Source organism: Crocuta crocuta, unplaced genomic scaffold, assembly GCF_008692635.1.
Source record: "Crocuta crocuta isolate KB4526 unplaced genomic scaffold, BGI_CrCroc_1.0 scaffold415, whole genome shotgun sequence".
NCBI classification, from domain to species: Eukaryota; Metazoa; Chordata; class Mammalia; order Carnivora; family Hyaenidae; genus Crocuta; species Crocuta crocuta.
The window spans coordinates 344,909-365,955 of NW_027531525.1; the positions used below are offsets into that span (position 1 = coordinate 344,909).

General features: G+C 52.4%; 4 protein-coding genes across 9 annotated transcripts in view; 3 read left to right on the top strand and 1 right to left on the bottom strand.

Moving 5' to 3' along the window:
• The first annotated feature begins 1,323 nt into the window (after positions 1-1,323).
• On the top strand, positions 1,324-7,824 carry CA14 (carbonic anhydrase 14). 4 transcript variants are annotated; one of them, XM_077772522.1, is made up of 12 exons: positions 1,324-1,863; positions 2,154-2,254; positions 4,246-4,266; positions 5,170-5,349; positions 5,722-5,864; positions 6,115-6,210; positions 6,400-6,466; positions 6,602-6,759; positions 6,870-6,990; positions 7,219-7,239; positions 7,359-7,443; positions 7,561-7,824. In XM_077772522.1, the coding sequence occupies exons 2-12, from the start codon at positions 2,200-2,202 to the stop codon at positions 7,622-7,624; spliced, it is 1,011 nt and encodes a 336-aa protein (XP_077628648.1). In that variant the 5' UTR covers positions 1,324-1,863; positions 2,154-2,199; the 3' UTR covers positions 7,625-7,824. The 4 variants fall into 4 exon arrangements, with proteins under 4 accessions (XP_077628648.1, XP_077628650.1, XP_077628651.1 ...); XM_077772524.1 differs by lacking the exon at positions 4,246-4,266; XM_077772523.1 differs by lacking the exon at positions 1,324-1,863 and having other exon boundaries at positions 1,878-2,254.
• Positions 7,825-8,337: 513 nt separating this feature from the next.
• Positions 8,338-11,953, bottom strand: APH1A (aph-1A gamma-secretase subunit). The gene is made up of 7 exons (XM_077772526.1): positions 11,609-11,953; positions 10,884-11,054; positions 10,638-10,711; positions 10,279-10,401; positions 9,997-10,124; positions 9,476-9,599; positions 8,338-9,150 (listed from the first exon to the last, which is right to left on the bottom strand). The coding sequence occupies exons 1-7, from the start codon at positions 11,719-11,721 to the stop codon at positions 9,086-9,088; spliced, it is 798 nt and encodes a 265-aa protein (XP_077628652.1). The 5' UTR covers positions 11,722-11,953; the 3' UTR covers positions 8,338-9,085.
• Positions 11,954-13,509: 1,556 nt separating this feature from the next.
• Positions 13,510-19,929, top strand: CUNH1orf54 (chromosome unknown C1orf54 homolog). 2 transcript variants are annotated; one of them, XM_077772569.1, is made up of 8 exons: positions 13,510-13,582; positions 13,701-13,789; positions 14,213-14,271; positions 15,489-15,572; positions 16,486-16,544; positions 16,935-17,045; positions 19,015-19,116; positions 19,841-19,929. In XM_077772569.1, exons 3-7 carry the CDS (start codon positions 14,226-14,228, stop codon positions 19,111-19,113), a joined length of 399 nt encoding a protein of 132 aa, XP_077628695.1. In that variant the 5' UTR covers positions 13,510-13,582; positions 13,701-13,789; positions 14,213-14,225; the 3' UTR covers positions 19,114-19,116; positions 19,841-19,929. The 2 variants fall into 2 exon arrangements, with proteins under 2 accessions (XP_077628695.1, XP_077628696.1); XM_077772570.1 differs by having other exon boundaries at positions 13,515-13,582; positions 19,018-19,116.
• A 426-nt stretch (positions 19,930-20,355) lies between these two features.
• Positions 20,356-21,047, top strand: part of CIART (circadian associated repressor of transcription) — a 5,887-nt gene continuing 5,195 nt past the window's right edge. The window contains exon 1 of one of the 2 annotated variants that reach the window (XM_077772564.1): positions 20,356-20,580. In XM_077772564.1, coding sequence (XP_077628690.1) covers positions 20,575-20,580 — 6 coding nt within the window. In that variant the 5' untranslated portion in view covers positions 20,356-20,574. The remainder of the gene's footprint in view (positions 20,581-21,047) is intronic. The other variant, XM_077772566.1, reaches the window with a different exon arrangement.

The window sequence follows — 21,047 nt, forward strand, 5'->3', positions numbered from 1 at the left end:
TCTCTCTCTCTCTCTCTCTCAAAATCTCTCTCTCTCAAAATTGTATAAAGATTTTTTTAAATGTTGTTAATTTAAAAATTCATAAGACAACCAGGAGGTGGCGCCTGGGAAGCCTTGGGAGGCTGAATCACGCTGGAAGGGAACTCTGTCCCCACAGAGGTCATTCTGTGCAGGCCTAGTCTTTCCTACTATCCAGTGGACGTCTCTGCTTTTCTTCTTTTTTTCTGTTCCGCTATGTTAACTCTCTTGATTCCCAGGAAGCCTAGTTTATACTTTATGCCTTTTATTCTTCTTAGATGAAATGAGTGGGACTTATGGGGAACCTCAAAACGTAAAACGCTCCTGTAAGGGAAAAACAATCCTGAGGCTGATGAGAAAATTAAAAAGGAAATGACATCTGCAAAATGGTTTGGCTTTGCAGCTCAGTCCCAGGGGACAGGAAGGCACGGTGGCTCCTGCCTCAGCAGGCACCGATGGCCCAGCCCATGCATTATTCTGATCATTTGGCTTTCCTCCTGCTCCCTTTTTTAGCTTCTGCTCCCTTTGTTTTGGCTGTTTCTTGCTCCTTGGCAGGAGCGATGAAAGCAGAGGCAGTTCAACTGGGTGCATCGCAGCAGCACCAGGGCTGGTGCCGCCGGTGAAGGGCGTGGAGGAGAAAGGGGTCCGAGTGGAGTGTCTAGCCTGAATTTATCTGTGTGTTTCACAGTCTCTAATGAGGGATTTAGGATGTACATTCCAATCGGGATTTCCAGTCCCGTGGGGAAACAAGCACCAGCCCGCATTCCTGTGACCCGGCGGCCTCTGTCCTCTGCTCCCCCAGCTCCCCTGTGGCAGATTTCACTCAGGCCCGCGAGTCCTGCCTCAGCCCTTTGTTGGGCTGGAGGGAAGACCCTGGGCCCCTCTTTCAACTAGATCACATGGTCTCTCTCTGCTCCCTCCCCTCCCTTTCTCTGGAGTCCGCTTTTTTCTTTTTCTTTACGGTGGTAATGATTGTTTCTGAGGTCTCCCCACCTCTCCTCCCGCCCTGGCCTCCCGGCCAGGGGTCAGTGTCCTCTTCAATGACAAAAGCCGCCCTAGATCTGGGCTCCCTGGGGAGGGAGGTGGCTGGGTCGGGCAGTTGGAGCCGCTGTCTCTCCGTGGTGCTGCTGCAGCCCCTCCCCCGCTGGGCACACAAATGGGCTTTATACAGCAAACAAAACCACCCCCCCCACCCGGCCACACAGGCACGTGGACCCAGGCCTCACCGTGGGAAGGGGGTGGTGACAGGCGCAGGAGAAAGAGATCGCTCCAAACAAGTTCTCTTGCCTCACTTCTCTTCTTTACTTTCCACAAGCCAGGTTCTAGCCCTGGACCTCCCATCCCCACCCCCACCCCCTGCAGCCCAAGTCCCCAGCTCCTCCTGGTGACCTATCTCCAAACTCTAGTGCCCATCCCACAGGGGACTGGGGACAGGTCTTCCCACCCTCTGCCACCCAGGGGAGTGGCTCCTCAGAGAAGCCAGATGGGGAATGAGAACCCAGTGTCCTCCTGAGGGGGGCGGGGGCTGGACTGGACCCCCGAGCCCTCCTTCCAAGCCACAGCCCCCTCCGGGGGACACCCACCTGGACGGTGTCCACAAGAGGAGCCGAGGAAGGAAGAGCTCACCCCGGCTGGGCTCCTGAGCCAGGGCCAGGGCTCCCGGGAAGCCTCGGCAGGCTCCAGCCCTGCGCGGGGCCACCCTGCATGCCTAATCGGCTATTTAAGGAGCTGTGCGCCAGCAGCCCCGGCGGCACCCCCTCACCACGTACACCCGTCCAGAGCCACCTTAAAAGCGGGAGGCAATTGTGAAGTCACTGGCCAGCAAGTGCAGTGAAGACTGTGGAGGTAGATTAAAAAAAAGAGGGAGGCGGCGAGAGATTTGTCCTGGGGACACCAAACCCTGTGGTACCCCTACTGAAAACCAAATCCCCTGGAAGGCCACAGAGACACAGAGAAAGCAAGAGAAAAAGAGAGAAATACATCCAGCTCAGCTCCAAGAAACTCGTCTCTCTCTCTTTCTCTGTCCCTCCCCACTTCCCTCTCTCTCCCTTCCTCCCTCCCTCTTCTCCCCTTCTCTCTCTCTCTCCCTCTTTATACCTCTCTCCCTCTCCCCCTCCTTTCTCTGCCAACCCTAGTCCTCTAGTCCCCAAACTCCCAGTACCTGCTTCTTCTGGGGATACCATGTTGTTCTTCACCCTCCTGCTGCAGGTGATTTGGATCCTGGCTGCAGATGGGGGTAGGTACATCTGGATGTCTGTGTGTCCGTGCTGGCGTCCACGTGCCGCCAGGCTCGCTTAATGGGGGGAGGAGGAGGAATGTAAAAGGAAGCCCAAGGGGCTAGAATAATAGACTCGGGGATGGGGGGGGGAGGGAGAGGAGTGGGGAGAAGGGCACTTTCCATCTTCCTTCTTTGCGTACAGCCTTGCAGTTCGTGGGGCTTGGGGGAGGGCTGGGGAGCTAGCTGGGGAGCAGGGTGCATACACCCGCTGCAGGAATCTCCTTACAGGCTATAGATTCTCTCCGGAGCTCTCTGCCCCTCTGCCCTAGTCCCAGGCTAGCCTCCCGGCCTCCCTTTATTTCAGAACTCCCCCAATTAGGGAGCCAAGGAGGCAGAGAGTGAAAAGAAAAAGGACTGATGGGGGGGCATACCTCTACACTTCCTCACTCCCTCGGACCCTGATCCCCAACTATGAACCTCATGGCCAATGCCCCCTCCTGATTCTGTGGGGCGACTGAGTTCCCAGTTTCTCTCTGAAAGCAGTTGCGATAATAGTCAAATCAACACCGTTGGGCCCTTTACAGTTTACAAAGGACTTTCAGAAGCTCCCAGGAGATGAGGGCTTTGGGGAGAACAGGCCGAGGTGCTCCCAAGAGTGTCCTCAGCTCCCCTACCCCTCATTTTTGGGTTTGCTATGCCATATGCCTATGCCAGGCCTAGCTCAGTATCCAGGACATAGTAGGTGTGTAATTAAGATCTCTTAGAAGAGCAGGGGTGGAGGGAGTGTCTAGAGAGCAGAGGGGAATGCAGGGAGGAGTGAGGGGCCAGCCAAAAGGAGGGTGGGAAAGTGCATCTGAGGGAAAATTTTAAAAACTAAGGAAAGAGGAAGAAGAGATGAAAAATTAGCAAGTTGAGGATTTGGTGGGAGGGCAAGGCTGTCGGCCCAGCACCGAACCATGGAGTTCAAGTTGTCCGAGTGTCCCCACGAGCTGGTGAGAGGCTGCCTCCAGCCCTCCCTTGGGCTGCTTTTTGAGTTGTCTGAACAAGGGATGGGCCAGAACAAGAGCCCAAGGATGAGATCAAGGTTATCTCAGAAGTCTGAGGAATTCAAGGGAATGAGAGAGAGGGGAAGGAACTGAGAATTTTTCTCCAGAGTTTGAATTTGAAGTAGCTATTTGAATAATGCCCAGAAACCCTGCAGGAAGGTCTTCCCTCTCCCCCTTCAGGGGCCTGGCCCTGGGTGGGGCTGGGCCAGCAGACCCCCCAGCCTTTCAGCGGGAGACAGGATTGCACGAGAGCCCTGGCATGTGACCCAGCTGGCAGCTCTCTTTTCCGCACACAATGCTTCGTTTTCAGTCTGTCTCTGCCAGCCTGGCTGCCTGTGCCCACCCACTACCCTCCATGTGGCCCGGACCCTGCCCTGACTCGGTCTTCCCTAGCCAACCAGGGATCTAGGGAGCCGAGGCTCCAGGTGATGGGGAAAGTTTCCTTCAGAGCTACCGGGACCAAAGGAAGAACTTGAATGTGACTTCACAGCCAAGGGTCTCAATGTGTGCAAGGCTTCTGAGCAAAATAACGGCCCTTCTCGCCTCTTAGCACTACCCCCTACTATACCCTTTTTTCCCCTCCCCTTGTTCTAGTTGCTTTCCTCCAAGCCCGCTGTCCACACCCTCACCTCACCCCAATCCTCTAGGCGTGGGGGTGGCTTAGCCCTGGCCGGAGAAAGTCAGAGTGGGGCTGGCTGCACATTTGGGTCCAGGTTAATTTTAGGCTCTGGGCTCGATCTATTTCTCCTCCTCCCGTACTCAGCACACACCCTCATGGCCGGCTGGTGATTTTAAATAGGCCCCCCGACCTTTCCATCGAGGTGTCGGGTTTCAGGGCTTCCTTTGGGATGTGCTCCGGGGAGGAAGGCGGAGAAAGAGTGGGAGGGGTGGAGAGGAGAGGGGAGGGGAGGGGAGAGCGCAGGCCTCCGCCCCGCTGGCAACTCCGCTTTCTGTGCCTTGCAGGTCAGCACTGGACCTATGAGGGTGAGAGCCGAGCCTAAAGCCCACCGCTACCCCTTTCACACTGGGACCTCTTCACCTGCCAGGAAGACTTATGCCGAGTTCCCTTTAGCTTCTCAGCCCAGCTCCTCCCCCGGACTCCCAGGCCCTTCGTTTTCCGTGTTTGACTCCCGGACCCCGTTGGGACTGTCAGATCCCATACCTCCTGATTCAGCAGAGAGGCCTGTGATGTCTCCAGTCAGTCTGTGGCAATGAGGGGGCTGGAGGGAGAGGGAAACCAGGCAGGGAAAGGAACGCTGAGCTTAGCTGCCCATTTACTTCCTGGCTCTCTTTCTGACCTCATTGATCCTACCTGCATCTGAAATTGGGACAGAGCCTGAGGTCAGGGGTGAGGAAAAGGCTGGCTGGCGGGATAGTTTATGACCTTGGTGGAGGTGGACTCCATTCCTTTGGACTTCTGACTAGTGCCTGGATTCCAGAGTCAATGCAAGGGCCAATGTGAGAGCAAGAAATGAGTTGTGGGAAGTCAGAGGAGGGAATGGTATCCCCAGGCCACTGAGTAGGGGCCCCCACAGAGACCTGCTCTTTCGAGGATCATTTTATTCCCCCAGCCATCCTGTTTCTCCTCCAGTCCCACCTCGCCAGGCACGCAGGCTTTCCATCCATCCATCCCCCTTTCCTCCCATTCCGCTTTCTTGTCCCCCAACTGCAGGTAAGTAAAAGCCACTACCCTCCACCTACCAGGAGACCTGGAGCATCCTCACTGCCTGGGGGTAGGGGAAGCCTGCAGCAGCCTTAAGCCGAGCAGGGACCCTGCCTCACCTAGCCTTGCACAACTGGCTAGGTTGCCTGGGTTGGTGGGGGAAGGTTCCAGAAGAATGGCTGGGGCTTGGAGAGCAGGACAAACGCCCCTGATAATCCCACCAGGCCCACATGGTCAAGACCACTGGCCAGCCTCTTACCCTGAGTGTGGAAGCGACGCCCAGTCCCCCATCAATATCCAGACAGACAGTGTGACCTTTGACCCTGAGTTGCCCACTCTGCAGCCCCATGGATATGACCAGCCTGGCGCCGAGCCCTTGGACCTGCACAATAATGGCCACACAGGTAAAAAGCCCAGGCTCCAAGGAGGTGTAAACCCCGGTTCCAATCTTAGGGGTCAGGAGAAAAGATGCATCCTAATTTCCATATTCTTAGAAGACTTCATCTATGAATTTGGAGATGTGAGAATGGGACTGAGGCTCCTATAGCCAAAGGTGGGGCGTGAATGTCTACAGTGACACTCTAAGGATGGATTAGTACCATAGCATGAATTGGATCCCCATTGAAAAAGGGGGAGATATGCTAGAAGCACTGGGCGCTACTCAGGGACAGAGGCAGAAAAGGCTGGCCAAGCCGCCCAAGGAGCAGTGGTGACGCAGCCATGGGGACGTGTCCACATTCCCCCACCAACCCTAACTCGCTCTCTTCTCCTTACAGTGCAACTCTCTCTACCCCCTACCATGCATCTGGAGGGATTTCCCCGAAGATATGTCGCTGCCCAGCTCCACCTGCACTGGGGGGAGACGGGTTCCCTGGGGGGATCAGAGCACCAGATCAACAGTGAAGCCACAGCCGCAGAGGTACCTGGGGAGCAAAGCTTGGGCTGGGACACAGGGACAGGCTCAGTCGGTGCCAGGGACAGGAAGGGTCTGGAAACTGGGAAAAGTCATGCTTGGGGGATAAGGCCGACCTTTGTGGGCAAGTTTTAGGGCATGCTGGAGGTGGTGGTGGTGGTGGCGGCAGTGGTGGTGGTAGCTGCCAAGGTCAAAGCCCTTAGGAAGGGGTCGTGGAGGAACATTAAGTGACCGAATTCCCTTTCCCTTCCCTCAGCTGCACATTGTACATTATGATTCGGATTCCTATGGCAGCTTGAGCGAGGCTGCTCCGATGCCGTGGGGCCTGGCGGTCTTGGGCATCCTCATCGAGGTGAGTGGCCCTTGGGCCCCTCACCCCCCCACCAGAGTCTCTCTCCACTCCCTCTGCACCCCTCAGCCCTACCCTGCCTGTGTCCGTTGCTCTCCCTCCCCAGGCTAGTCAACAACCCACTCTGACCACTTATTCTATACGTGAACGTCTTACTCCCGACATGGACTCATTCCAAACTCTCCCTTTTAGGTGGGGGAGACAAAGAATCCAGCTTATGAACACATTCTGAGTCACCTGCATGAAATTAGGAACAAAGGTGAGCCTGTGAGATTAGACAAGGCCAGAGAGGCCTGGGAGGACAGTGACCTAGGCGCCAGGGGGGGTTCACCTCTGGGAGCCCCATGTGGGGGGACAGTGAGGGAAAGAGGAGTGCTATCCTGTTCTCCTCCAGATCAGAAGACCTCAGTGCCTCCCTTCAACGTGGCAGAGCTGCTCCCCCCGCAGCTGGACCAGTTCTTCCGCTACAACGGCTCACTCACCACCCCTCCCTGCTATCAGAGTGTGCTCTGGACCGTCTTCAACCGAAAGGCTCAGATTTCCATGGAACAGGTGAGTGGGGACGAGGTGAGGCAGCAGAGATGCAACGGTCACCTCAGACCCTTTCCCAGTCCCCAAAGTGAGGGATGCTTCTCCCCTAATCCCATTCTTCTGCTCCTCAGCTGGAAGAGCTTCAGGAGACATTGTTCTCCACAGAAGAGGAGCCCTCGAAGCTCCTGGTGCGGAACTACCGAGCCCCCCAGCCTCTCAATCAGCGAACAGTCTTTGCTTCTTTCATCCAAGGTGAATGTACAGGGCTTGGAAAAGGAGACGAGAAGCTGGGGGGCTCCGTGGCAGGAGCTAGGGAACCCCTGGGAAGAAAAGGCAGGCTAGGCGGGGAGGGGTTTCTAGGACTTGCTTGAACTGGGATCACCCTACCGAGTGCCAGGTGCCGGGTGTAGAGGCAGGGTGTGCCCCCAGCTGCGATGGGGGGGCTCAAGTCCCACTGACCCAAGTCTCCTTCCCTTACAGTGGGATCCCTGTACAGCACAGGTAAGATGGCCTAGCCCGGGTATGAAAAGATGGGAGGGTGCTCCGCCATGAGGGAGGGAAGGCTCAGCACCCATGTTAGTCCTCGAATGAATGACACTCGCCATCTTCCCCTCTCCCAGGCGAAATGCTGAGTCTAGGAGTGGGAATCCTGGTGGGCTGTCTCTGCCTTCTGCTGGCTGTTTATTTCATCGCTAGGAAGATTCGGTGAGGTCCTCCTTCCCGTCCCTTCGGTGCTTTTTCTACTGAAAAGCACTCGAGTCCACCTCTGATCTGTTTCACCTAGCACACTAGTCATTGCCATGAACTATTCCCGCCTTCCAGGAAGAAGAGGCTGGGAAACCGGAAGAGCGTGGTCTTCACCTCAGCGCGAACCACAGAGGCATAGACTCCCTCTCGGACGTGGTGGATGCCTTTCCCTCCTGCCAGCCAGGGAGCTTCTAAGATGAGGTGCAGGGACTGGCCAGAAAATACTGTAGAAGTAGTGGGCAGACACCCCTCCTTCCTCCGGACAGGCTCTCATTCAAAGACTAATAGCAGAGCCTTCGGACTCTCAAAACATGATCAGGACCATTCTCATGTCGCCAATGCAGAGGGCGAATTGTGTTTATTAGCAGGGGAAGCTGGGGGTGCGCCCCAAGGTCCTCCATTCCCTTGCTTTTATGTCCCTTTCCCTACATGGAGTGCAGGGCATCCCCTTAGAAAAACGAGTTGCTGCTGTTGGGGTTATATTTTTTTGTTCAATATATCTGGAAATTAAAGTTTCTAACCCCACCTCTGGCCTTACCTTTGGGACTCTTGAGAGTGGAGGAGGAGTTCCTTAATTCCTCAGGTGGCAGATGTGTGCAAAGGACAGGGGGAAAGCAGCATGGCTGAATAACTCTTTTTAACCCCAGTCCTGCGAAGGAAGATCCACTTCTGGAAAATGCTTAACCCAAAGTTTGTGACCTCTGAGACCCAGATTTTTACCCTTGTACCCAAGCCATGCTGGAGGGGACGAGACGTTCCCAGGTCTGGAAAGAGGTTGGGTACGAGACGTCGGAGGGCAGAAGTCTCAAATAGCATGTCATCCCCTCCTTTCAAAGCCACGTTCCCCCACAATTATAAAGTCCTTTTTATTAGTCAAAATCACAATCACCTTGATTAAAAGGATGGGATGTGCCATCCTCAGCAGAAAATGATACAGTTTATAGAAAACCTTCCCGCCCCGCCCCCTCCACACCCCAATTAAAAACTAGAAAAAAATCTGCCCTCCTTCCCTGTGACGTCATGGTAGCCTGACTTCTCCAGTGGCATTGCCACTCTGGAGGGGGCCAGCACACCGCAGCACCCTCCACTTCACCTTGGGGAGGGGAGGGTTGCTGGTGGTCCAGGAGGTCCAAACATTAGTTCCAGTAATACCAGTTTCCCAAACATGCACTTCCTTCCTTTCCCCCCCAAAGGCCTGTGACCAGAGGGAAAGGGGGATAGATATAAGCCCAGCCATGAAGAGTAATTTGAGGAGAGAAAATATACGTCCGAGGAGGTTAGAATAATTCCAACTCCTCCTCCCGCCCCACTCAAAAAAAAAAAAAAAAAAGGGAAAGGCAGTTTGGGGGTCTTTATCACACCCAACATGGTTCCCCTCAGACCTGAGAAAAAGACCAAGACGCCCAGTCAGGGGAGGCGGTACTGGGAAGCTTCGAGCTCATCTACCCTTGAGCCTCTGCTAATCTCATCTCCGCAGCAGCCGCTAAGCTTAGGTCCCTTTTCTTGGCAACCTGCACTGTCCACAACTGGAGATGGAGAAATACAGGCCGAGGAGATCAGGAGGGCACCCCAGGCCTAGGGGTCCCCCCCCCAGGTGCCCTCAGTCCTCGGGTGGGATGCGCAGGGCAGAATACACCATCACCCGACTGTCCTCCTGCCGTCGGCCTGCAGAGGGGAAGGGGGGTGAGTCTTGCGCAGGGTGAGAGCAGAGCACTGACACACGGGGCGTCCTGGACAACAAGGGGGTCCCCAGATGGTGGGGATAAGTGCAGATTCAAACCCGCCAGTCAGTGACTGGCCGAACCCAGGCGGCTCCTGGTAACGCCTAGAGGCTAAAGGTCATGAGTGGACAAAGCGAAACCCTGAAGGTGGTGGGACAGACCGGCGAGGAGGAGACAGAGGATGGTGGGCAATGGACCCGGGCTAGGGCTGGGCTCGGTCATGGGCAGTGGGATCTGTCGGGCGCTCGGTCCAGGTAGTCAGTCCTTACACGAGAGGCTGCGCTGGACACTCCGGAGGGACCCTCCGGCCGTGATGAAGGCCCAGAGCCCCATGCAGACGGTGACCGCATAGACAGGCAGCAGGCTGGCCTCATACCAGGGGTTCAAGAATGTCTAGGGGTGGGGAGGAGAGTAGGAATGAGTTTAGCTTCTCCCTCTGCCTAATCCCCACATTCTCTACATGCCTTTGACCCAAACCTCCCACCAGGTGGCCCTCTCCAATCCCCTGGTCCTTCCCTTGGGGCTCCAGTGTGGTGCCATCCAGAGGACTTTTGATGGGCTCCCTCAGAGGTTTCTGCCTTCCTGCTCACCTCAGGCCATTTGTATTACAGTGGGACTAATCCGTTCAAACTCCCAGAGGATCCCCAGGGCAGGTGAGAGACTTCTAAACACTTACCTTTCTGCCTCCTCCCTAGATGTGTTTTAAAACGTTAAGAAGTGAGCATGGAGCTCCCTCCATCCCGCTCCCCATTAAATTTTTGTTCTTACTTGGCCCCTGGCCCCAACTCACCAGTCCTGATGTCAGTAGGTGACTCCCAACCACCAGGCCCAAAGCCCAGTACCGTCTCCTCTCGCAGGCATCGAAGAACACAACCCCCCAGAAGGTGTGGAGCAGGATAATGGCTGCCGTCAGAAAGGCTGCAGGGAGGGAGATGGGGGCTGAGCTCCATCCCTCACCTCCTCCTGGCCTCCTGAGATGCTGAGCCAAAGAAGTCTCGCACGGAGGGCCAATAACTCAGATCAGGGCCAGGGATGGACGGGGCATGAGGGCGAGACAGAAAGCAGAACTTACCTGAAGTCAGGAAGTAATAGGGCGAATCTCCATGGATCCCAACCACACCTGGCCCAAGTGCATCAGCCAAAATATTGATAACAGAGAAGACACCACTGATGATACCGAAGGAAAGACCAGAAACTGGGGGGAAGGAGGGGCTCATCAATGTCAGAGATCACCACGCCCTGATCACCAGTGATCTCGCCCCATTCCCAGGCACAGTTCCCCCGCACCTACTCTCCCTCCAGCCCACCTCTCCTTGGAAGTCAGGTATGAAGGAAAAGCAGCAGCCCCTTAGAACACGAAGATGTTTTTGACTTCTGTGGCGGAGGGGGGGCTGTCCAACTCCCTCCTCCAGTCCCTCTCCCTTGGCTCACCATAGGCCATCTGACGGATGGAGATGGGTGATCTTCCGTCCTCACTCAGCGATGCTAACCCCTCATCTGCCTTCCTGGGGTGGGGGGGTGGAGTGGGGTAGGGGAAACATGAGGAGGGGCAGGAATGCTCCTTTCCCTCTGACGTCCTCCCTTGGCGTCTCCTCCAAACCACCACCCAGGGGCTGCCCCACTTCTCATAGCGCAATCCTCTGCCCTTCTCCCCTCTGGACCATCCCCTCTTCTTACTTAAGCAGCTTGTAGTAGGCAAAGCGGAACACCTCCTGTAGAAGGACAGAGACCGCAGCACCAAAAATCAGGAGGCCATACTGGAGCCGGGCATCTGACCTGTCGGTCACATGGACCAAGATGAACCAGACCACAGAGGCCAAGAGCAGGGAGACCAGCCAGAAAAATGCCCTAAGGAAAGACAAGGGCAATCAGAAAGGCCAGGGTAGGGAGAGCCAGAGAAATCAAGGAGGCAACCAATCAAGGCTGCAGCACGTTAAGTGGAAGTTAGACTTCCGGATGGTCTGGAAGACTGGGAGGAGACGGGGTAGGTGTCTCCACCCAGAGAGTCTTGCAGGGATCCAGACGCAGGGGAAGGGATAGAAATCTGACTAGTGAGTCTTCAGAGCGATGAGAGCCAGAATGTACGCGCACAGTAGTAGGGAGAGGTATCCATTCCTGGATCCTCCTTTAGGCCGGCGGAGGTCAGCACACCCCCCTCACGAGTCTTGGCCTTGGGCCTTCTCTGACGTCGCCGGGAGGAGTATAGGAGGAATCTGTGCGATGCCTGGAAGGCGGAAACCAACTGCGGGAAAGGGCAAATCCTCCAGACCCCCGACTCGACCCTTTCCAATCTTCACCTCCGACTTGCTCCCCCAACTCAGGCTCCCAAGCTCGCCCAGCCCCTTCCGGATCTCTCTCTCTCTCTCTGGCGCCCTCCCGCGTCTTCTCGACCCCCTACTCACCCCGCCACCAAGATGATGACGCGAAGAGGGTCCCCAGCCACAGTGATCAAGAAAAGCGCAAAGGCCGGGCCGAAAGCGACGAAAGTGCATCCGAAAAACACTGCGGCCCCCATGGCTGGGCAGCTGGGGGCGGGGTGGAGGCCTGGCCAAGAGGGGTGGATGGGGGGAGCACGTGAGCTAAGGAGTCGGCTTGGGGTGGCGACGCGACCCCGTGAGGGGCGCGGTGCAATGTCACCCCCGGACCCCAGGGAAGGGGAGGGGGGACACCGAAACCCCCGGTACAAGTCCGCGCGACTTCCTCTACGGAAGCCGAGGAGGTAACAAACCCCGGCCGCAGCCCCATGGCCACCTCCCATCCAATTCCCACTCCCCGAAGGCCAATGGAGACTCGGCGGGGGCGGAGCTGCGGGGGCGGGGACGAGGCCGCACGGCCTGCTGGGAGTTGTAGTCCTCCTGCCCTACTAAGCCTCTGACTTGGGTCCTGGGAGTGGCTCAAGCAGGTCAAAGGAGGAGTGGGCCGGGACTGGCCCGGGTTCCTGGGTCCCATTGAACCTTGGCTGCGGCTTCCTTTCGTAATTTTGTGGGGAAGGGTGGTAGCGACTCTGCGTCTTCTCGAAGAGCTGCAGAGCGGGGGGAGGGGAAGATCCTGTTGGAACCTAAAGGACAAATACAAAGAAAGCACAGGATAGAGGGTGCAGAGAGATAGGGACGGGTATTGTTCTTACTTGAATAAGAGGAAATGGCCTTGAGCTACTGCCTAAGAGATGAAGGTTAGACTTAAAAGTAAGAGCTCTTTGAACAGACGAGTATAGGAAGCATGCAATTCAGTGAGTATACGGCTAACGAAGCTTTCCTGTGTAATGACCAGAGAGTAGGAGAGAAGAGGAGCCTGGAGAGCAATGTTAGGAAGGAGGTCAGATGGGATTCGGTGTTAAGATTCGGAGTTAAGACTGTTTGCCAAAAGCAATTCGAGCTATGGGGTTGAAGGAAAACGACAAGCACCNTTCCTCTATTTATTTTATGAAAATGAACCTCTGAGGTGTCTTTTCCTCAGGCCAGGGGAAGGAACAGGGGTTGTGTGTTTTAGAGTGAAAGAAAATTGGAGAAGAAGGTGTTTTAACCTCGTTTGCTATGGGGGTAGAGTCAGTTAGGGAGGCTGGTTAGACAATAGAGTACCAGGATGGGAAAGTGAGGGAATCTGGAGTACTGTTTTTGAGAGACTGATCAAAGTCTAAAAAAGCAACTAAGAAATTGTTCAAAGAGAATCAGGCTTCCTTTCCTCCCTGGAAGTGATGTATGGCTTCATGCATATGGGTACATCCACAGAAGCCTTTTACATGTTTTTCCAGGAAATTCTAGAAAGGAGCTGAAGGGATAGGTGGTATAGATTTACATGGAAAATCACCATCACCAAGCAAATCCTCCCCCGCAAAAGGTTGAGATTGGTGGAAACATCCTGGCCAGGGCTCAAAACTCCAGCGTGTCTTGCTTCTAAGGCTAGCAGGCCGTTTTGGGAAGAGATAGGCATAAGAGAGCTCTTCTCATCTCTCCTTTGAGCTATTGTCACAGCATCTTCTGAGTGCTAAGAGCAAACACCAAACCCCTCTTGTCCACAGGTGGTTCCACACAGACTTTCATAGTGCGTGGCTCGTGGTAGATGTTGAATAGATATTTGTTAACTTCCTTTCCAAAAACATAACTATTCTTATTCCCTTGCCAATGAACTCTGAATTGTCTATCAGACCGGGCCTAGCATATATCTTACTAAATGCTTCTGGGTTGAACTGAATGAAAATGGGAAACATAAAAACAGAGAGAAGGGCAAGACGAACTCTATCCCTGTGGACTAGAACGAAGGTCACATACCAAGTGACTGAAAGTCGGAGAAGGGGGGTGGCACCTATTTGAGGAAAGAGGCTGTTTCCTCCCTTCTTCCATCCTGTATCCAGAAAGTGGAGAAAGAGATGAATTGAGGTCAGTACTTACCACAGAGGAAATAACTGGCCATGGCTGGGAGATTTTTATCAGAAGTAATGCAGCAGGTGCTTTGAGTATTGGACAACGATGTTAGTATAGCTCTTGTATTTCATAGCCCAAGACAAGCAGAAGAGAGGACATTTTTCTGTCTAGAAAGAGTGCTCATCGGTTCTTCTGAATATTTTGACTGTGAAGAAAGAGATTGTGAGTAAGCCTGGACTCTTGATAGCGATGGGAAGTTAGGAACCGTGAGGGGGAGGGGGAGCTTTTTGTGAGGACTGGGAGGGAGTCGTCTTCTTCAAAGGGGAAGCCCCTACATAGGCCGGGGTTTTTGGTGTTCGTCTGGCCTTTTGTTTGCTTGCTTGCTTTGGCGGTGGCAGCGAGAGTCCTGAATGGGTCTCATCTAGGGCTGGGGAAGCTCAGTGAACGTGTTCGCATCAAAACCCACTTTGCCTCTGTCTTAATCTGGGCAGCTCTCTGGCTGACCGGTTGCTGTCAATGACCTAGACAGTCAGCAACTGGGCGGGGAATTTGACTCCCTTGGGGAAAAGAGTTGCAGCAGCTTTGGAGGCGGGCTAAGTTTGGTGAGAAACGCCGTAATTTCCTTTTTTACTTTCACGGCAACAGTCCAGAATCCAGAATGGATGTCCTCTTCGTAGCCATCCTGGCTGTGCCGCTCATCCTGGGTAAGCTCACTTTCTCTCCCGGAGCTTATGGGCCAGTTCTGCTATCATCAGTGGGGTGGGAGAAGAGAAAAATGAGGAGAGGGGGAGAGGCGCAACGTAATAGGAGCAATGACACTCATTTGTGCCAGGGTCCAATGTTGAGGCAGGGGTGGAGGGTGGGATCTGGAAAGTAGAGCCAGAAGAGGGGGAGGAAAACAGAGTCCTTTCAGAAAAGAGACGGCTGGTGCAGATGTAGCCCTTGTCACTGGGAGTCCCTAACAAGAGACACCTCGGCTGTCCATCATAGCAGAGTTGAGCAAGATGGGGAGTGCTACGGTGAGGCTGGAGGAGAGAGGTGGGCTCTTGGAAGGTGGGGTGACCTGAGACTAGTGAGAGAAGCCAGCATGTCTTCCTTCCCAGAGGGTTGGAGAAAAACCCTTGTATTGGTGAGGACACAGAGGTAGGGGGTGGCCTTCAGAGTAATGGACAACTCGCTTCCCTCAGGGACAGGCTCCCAAAAGTAGCTTGGCTTCTTCCCTCCTTTGTTCCCAGTCGGCCAGGTACTCTCATTGTTTCCTTTTCCTCCAGATTTGTGTGTCATCGCCTGGGGTTCAGGGAGAGCATTCAAGGAGCTTAGGGAAGTGTTTAGTAGGAAGCCTGGAGTCCTTGATGTAATCATGTCAAAGCCACATATTTTTAGTCCTGGGAAGGAAGAAAAACTAATGTAGATGGGTCATTTAGTCCAGCTGACTCATTTGAAAAAAGCGATGTTAAGCGACTTCTCCAGGGCTGTTCTGCTATTCTGCAGTGAATCCGGAACTAAAAGCCTAAAGATGTATGTCTCCGTTCTGTGTGAGACACTGAGGAGAGGAGGTCTCTCACAGATATAAGATGGTCTGAAGAGTACTGGAGAAGAGATTTGGAGTTCTTCAGGTTTCTGGTATCTCCGCTTCCTACCTTTTTTAGCTTTAGTTCGTATTTTGGGTTTACAGAAAGTGAAGGGACCCATTTCCTTTCTAGGAGTTTCTGAATTGAAAGGGCACGGAGTACAGACCCCATCACAGATATGGAGCCCCAAAGACTGAGAAGGGTTTAGAGGTAGGTGGGCCGTGAGATAGTAGGACCTTGGAGGGGAGGCAGAAAGAAAAGACATTGAGAGAGTGGAGATCAACTTCAGGTGTCCTTCTTTTACTAAGGAGTTCGAGATGCCCCTTGACCTCTAGTCCTTGTCCCCATAGGACAAGAATATGAGGATGAAGAAGGACTGGAAGAAGACGATTATTATCAGGTGGTCTATTATTATACAGTCACTCCCAATTATGGTGAGTATGTGTAAGTCCCTGACCCCCCAGCAGGATGGATGGAGGTTTTGGGGATACTTACTTCTGAGACTTGCCTTTCTCTTTGGAATCGGAGCAACTAGGTCAGAGAAATTTGGCTGTGAGCAAAGGCCTTATCAAGGCTTATGATGTTTTTTTCAAACTGGTGATTTTCAGTTCTTTGGAAACTGGTTGAAACAATTTGAAGATTTTCAAATTTGTAAAGTATTAAAAAAAAATTTTTTAATGTCTATTCATTTTTGAGAGACAGAGAAAGACAGTGTGACTGGGGGAGGGGCAGAGAGAGAGAGACAGAATCTGAAGCAGGCTCCAGGCTCTGAGCTGTCTGCACAGAGCTGATGTGGGGCTCCAGCCCACAGATGGCAAGATCATGATCTGAGCCGAAGTCGGATGCTTAACCAACTGAGCCACCCAACCCGCCTTTCAGATTTGTAAATTATTTTATTTTTTTATTTTAATTTTTTTATTTTTTACAATTTAAAAAAATTTTTAATGTTTATTTATTTTTGACACACACACACACACACACACACACACACACACACACACACAGAATGTGAAGCAGGCTCCAGGCTCCGCGCTGTCAGCACAGAGCCCAAAGCAGGGCTTGAACCCATGAACTGTGAGATCATGACCTGAGCCGAAGTTGGACACTTAACCGACTGAGCCACCCAGGCGCCCCCTCAGATTTATAAATTATTTTAGAAACCAGATTGAAAATATAAATTCAGACACATTCACATTTTTAACATTAGCGTTCGTTAGAATTAGCTCACACCAGTAAATTTTACAACTTGAGCAACTTGAAATGTTCTGAGCAATTTCTTCATCTTTCCGTTTCTAGACCTATTGCTACCTTTTTCCTTTGTCACTACTGCTTTTTTCTCCTCCCCAGATGACTTTGGTGCAAATTTCACTGTGGATTACTCCATATTTGAATCAGAGGACAGACTGGTGAGTGATCGCTACATCTAAGGAGGGTCAGAATAGGTAACAGTTAAAAGAAACTAGGCAATATGGAAGTGTAAATGATTACCACAACTAAAAATGAATAAGGAAAATGAAACTAGGCCCCAACGCAGATTTGTCAACCACAGTTGGGGGGAATAAAGCCAGAACTCAGTGGGTTTGCCGAGACATTGAGAGGGAGGGGCAGTCCTTGAGTCAAGGGAACTGGTCAATGGAATGGGTACATATCCCATGCAAACATAAAGTGTGGAGGATCCCTGGGCTGAAGTCCTGGGCACTGGGCGTGCAGGAGAGACGGACTCTAAATAGAGAATCTATGAGGATGTTGGATGGAGGCAATGATAACTCTGTGTTTCTTGATCCTACGGAGGGCAGAACAGGTTGGATCAGGAGGGAAGGGAAGAAGCGGAAACTACCATTAGTCACGGAACAGAACGCACAGACCATCAGAAGCCTGAAACACTGAAACCAATGACAGTGGTACCAGTGAGTGGACCGGGGATGGTGGGGTGGGAGGGGAGGGTATGAGGCGTCTCTTAACCTGGGACAGATCCCAGGGCTGGAGACATAGAGCACAGGGAGGGCTGGAATAACAGGCTTCCAGGGAAGGAGGAACCAAATAACTAGTACACCAATGCAGGTGTCCAGCTCAGGCTGGCCAGCACACTTTTCACGGGCATTTAATACTCACCTTGTATTCAGAAAACCAGGAAGATGTGGTGCAGTTAAATTTTAGTTCAGTGGTACTTGATGTGTATGTAACCTATGACCAAAGCTGTGAAGGATGCCGATGCTGATGATGGAACAGAAATCTATGCTGTTGCTATTGCCCTGCAAGTGTTTATAAAACTCAAGGTTACACTTGCAAAACATTTAGAACAAACTGAAAATGTTTGGAACAATGTTAAATTACATATACATTTGAGAGCCTAGGCCAATTTGAGGCAGGTGTTTTTAGGCAGTGGAAGGCCAGGCATCAGTATACACTGGAGTTGCCTGGACGACTTTTAGGAGGTGACTATTCTTCAGATACACTTTGAAGGATAGGTGAGCTTTTGACTGGTGGTTACATTATGAAAGTATGGGTGAGTGGGTGAGGGGATGGAACCACCATCCGTGTTTAGTGGGTAGGGTATGATTGGAGGAGAAGGTATATGGGAAGGTACAGTGGGAAATTAAGGGAAAAAATTTTTAATTTACACCAAGGCTAATATTTGCTTGGAAATTTCACCAAGGCAAGGGCAAGATAGGGCTGACTTACAGCAGAATTGGAAGTGGCAGGCTGAGGTTTGGAATTACAAGCAATGGGGAGCCTAGTAAGTTCTTTGGTATGGTAAAGATACAGGGAAAGTGGCATGGTAGAAAAACTATTTATCTGGTTGTACGCAGGATGCAATGGAGTGGGGAGAAATGCCCGAGACTTGCATCATTTCAGAAACAATCCATTAGAGGCTTGGACTAGGGAAGTAGCATTTTGAACGGAGAGGAGAAAAATAAGAAGTATTTTGAAGAAAGTGCCTTGCTTGAGTGATAATTTCACATGAGCAGTAAATGAGAGTATTGAAGTAACTTCTAAGTTTTGAATACGGGTGTCTGCGAACATGACTGACCAAAATGGGACCTGTGGAAGGTCAGAGTGGTTAGGACTGAAGTTATAAATTCGGTATTGGCCAAGGTGAATTTATGGTGACAGCCCTATGCGGGTGTCCTAAAGGTAGCTGAACTAGGTCAGGGCTACAGTCCTAAGTGTAAAGTCACAGTTACGGAAGTAGGTGAGCTCAACAGAGCTAGGACCCAGAAAACCAAAAGGCTGATGAATGTGCCTGTAGCTAGTAGAAAGAGGACAAGGACTCCACCGAGAAAATGTAGAATTGATCAGAGAGTCAGATAGCCAAGTTTGTATTGTAGAATGTAGAAGGCAAAATTTAATATAATCAATAAAAAGCTACCAAGAGGCCAAAGAAAAGGAGGTCATTGGAAATCCCAAAGAAAGAAGTTGTCATTGAGCGGTTAAGCCAAAGTTAGGATTTTGTGGATTTAGAGAGGGAGTACATTGTGCAGAAGGAGAGGGAGGGTAGAGACCAATCGTTTGAGGAATCTGGTAATGACAAAAGAGAAGCAACAGCTAGAAAGGGCAACAGAACCAAAGTGTGGCCTGAATATAATTGACCACATGAGTCAGTGGGAGTCCGTAGGGATGGAAATGTCATGCGCATAACCTAAAAGACACGCATTCGAGTATTGAGTTGAACCTCCCTGGTATGGTCAGGAGGCTGAAAGGCACAGAGCAAAGGACTCCTTAGAGTTATGGGGAGGAGAGATGGATCTTTCCGTAAGCTCAGAGGAAAGGAAGGCAGAGGTTGGTGTAAAGAGACGGCTGTCCTTTGGGGGGGGGAGGGGGAGGGGAGGAAGGATGACACTGGTCCACCTTGCGGGGGAAATGTCTGTATTTTAGCAGAGCCCAGACCTGAATGATGCGGCATCCAGTCTGCAGAGTCCTGCTCCCCTCCTCCTGTCCTGGGCCCTCGTTCAGGGGGGGATGTATTTCATGTAGAAGGTGAGAGTGCAGCCGTTGGCCTTGGGGGAGTCAGCGAACTAATTTCTTACCGGTATCTCTGGCTAGTGTTTCCGGCCTGGTCAGTTCTCAGCTGCTTAAAAGGAAGAGGGTTCTCCTTTAGAAAAATCTTACCTAATTTTAAAGAGGTTTAGGAGATGGTGAGGCAGAGACTTTTCAGACAGGAGTCATTACTTTTTCTGAAGTGGGAGGACTTCAAGGACCTCCTACAGCAGAAGCAGACGAAATAAAGGAAAAAAGCCTCTCCAGATTTCCAGTCTGCCTTGAGGAATCAAAGGTGGTTCCAGCCTGGAGGTGGTTTAAGCTATGGCAGCTGCCAGAGGGCATAATGGGAGGGGCCTTAAAACCTGGCAGAGTCCAGAGGCAAAGTTCAGAGGCTGTAGGGGTGGCGGTTGGTTCCCTAGGGGGCAGATGGTGGAGACAAGGAGGAGGGAAGAGAGGCCTGTACTGTAGGAAAGGAATTTAACATTGGGATTCCAAATAACTATGGGGGGGGAGGGGAGGATGTGTGTGAAGAGATTTAGCAGAGTAAGGGGTGAGGAGGGGAGGGGGAAACATCTTCCAGAAGATGTCATGGGAGAAATCTAGCTCAGAATCTGAAATATGGGGAGTTTTCATAGAGGTGGGGGTCCGGAGGGGCTTCCTGAGCCCCCTGAGCCTGGTGTTTTTCCCTTTCTTTGCCTTTTTTTTTTCTTTTTTTTTTTAGGAAAAAGAAGGCTGCTACAAATCTTTGGATGGGGATTTGGGAAGAGGAAATTGGAAGATAAATAAATGAAATAATCTGGTTACTCTCTACTCCCTGAGAGGCTTTGTTCTAAACTCAACACTGAAGAGAGCACCAGGATAGGGGGGTAGGAAGGGTAGATTAGAAAGGGTTAGTTAGGTGGCAGTAGAATTAGAGGGAATAATTAGGACGGTGACTAAACCTGACATTTTGTGAAGAGTGGAGAAGAGCAGCAACAGACAATTCCGTCTAATTCTTTTATTACACACGGTTTTGAGACTGTGTTTGGGAAAAGAGAGTTGAGGTTTATGTAGAATACTTTCTCCTTTTTGTAAAATAAGCACATTGTTAAACATATGTAAAATATTAAAAACTACTTAGAATAGATTTTTAAAATTCACACCCTCCTCCACTTACACCCCCCACCCCCCACAGTGTGCCTTTTCCAGTGCGTAATTAGGGCAGGCAGGGACATATTTTAATTCTTTCTCTATCCTCGAGCCCCTAATCAGAACTGGGCTGCCCCCTTGCGGTCTCTCCGGGTGTCTCCGCTTCAATCAGCAAACAGTTCCAGAGCCCCTGTCCCCTTCTCCGCACTGTACTTTCAGGGCTACGGGGGGCAGCGAACAGCCCGTTCCGGACTCCGTGAATTCCAGACTTCCCACCCTCCCTCCTTCCAAGCCTTTCGACTCTCCTCCAGGGAACAAATAAAGGCGATGAAGGTATCCTCTCGGAAACCAGGGACCTACCCACACTCCGCTCTCTACGTTAGGAAACACAATTCAGGGCGCAGGGCCGGAGGAGCCTATAGACAGCCGAGCTCGGCTTTGACCTCTACAGTCGTGGCTGACCGGCATCTGGGCCGGTAACGTGCGTGGCGGGTTACGTAAGGAAAGGGCCGGAGGAGCCGCCCCAGCGGGAGTGTGGGAGAGGACGCGGTGTTCTCGGCGGCAGTCCCCACCCTCCTCAACCCGCAGGGCAGGAGGCACCCAACTTGTAGTCGAAGGAGGCGGGGAGGGGGAACCAGAGACCGGAGAGTCACGAGGGCCGCGCGGCCGAGAGGGGGCGAGGGTACACAGTAGGTACAGCCGTCTTCTCACACACGTTGCACACCCAAGTCGCTGCTGGCTTCCACGTGCTGCCCTCGTGAGCGGAGGCGCTCGAACGGGAGAGGAGATAAGGGCCGGGG

Coding starts and splice junctions, on each gene's coding strand:
- APH1A (XM_077772526.1), bottom strand. CDS start 11,721: ATGGGGGCCGCAGTGTTTTTCGGATGCACTTTCGTCGCTTTCGGCCCG. Junction 10,402..10,637: donor CATCCGTCAGATGGCCTATG/GTGAGCCAAGGG, acceptor CCTTCCCCCCAG/TTTCTGGTCTTTCCTTCGGT. Junction 10,125..10,278: donor CTATTACTTCCTGACTTCAG/GTAAGTTCTGCT, acceptor CCCTCCCTGCAG/CCTTTCTGACGGCAGCCATT.
- CA14 (XM_077772522.1), top strand. CDS start 2,200: ATGTTGTTCTTCACCCTCCTGCTGCAGGTGATTTGGATCCTGGCTGCA. Junction 2,255..4,245: donor GATCCTGGCTGCAGATGGGG/GTAGGTACATCT, acceptor TGTGCCTTGCAG/GTCAGCACTGGACCTATGAG. Junction 6,991..7,218: donor CTTTGCTTCTTTCATCCAAG/GTGAATGTACAG, acceptor CTTCCCTTACAG/TGGGATCCCTGTACAGCACA.
- CUNH1orf54 (XM_077772569.1), top strand. CDS start 14,226: ATGGATGTCCTCTTCGTAGCCATCCTGGCTGTGCCGCTCATCCTGG. Junction 15,573..16,485: donor TACAGTCACTCCCAATTATG/GTGAGTATGTGT, acceptor TCTCCTCCCCAG/ATGACTTTGGTGCAAATTTC. Junction 16,545..16,934: donor TTGAATCAGAGGACAGACTG/GTGAGTGATCGC, acceptor TACGGAGGGCAG/AACAGGTTGGATCAGGAGGG.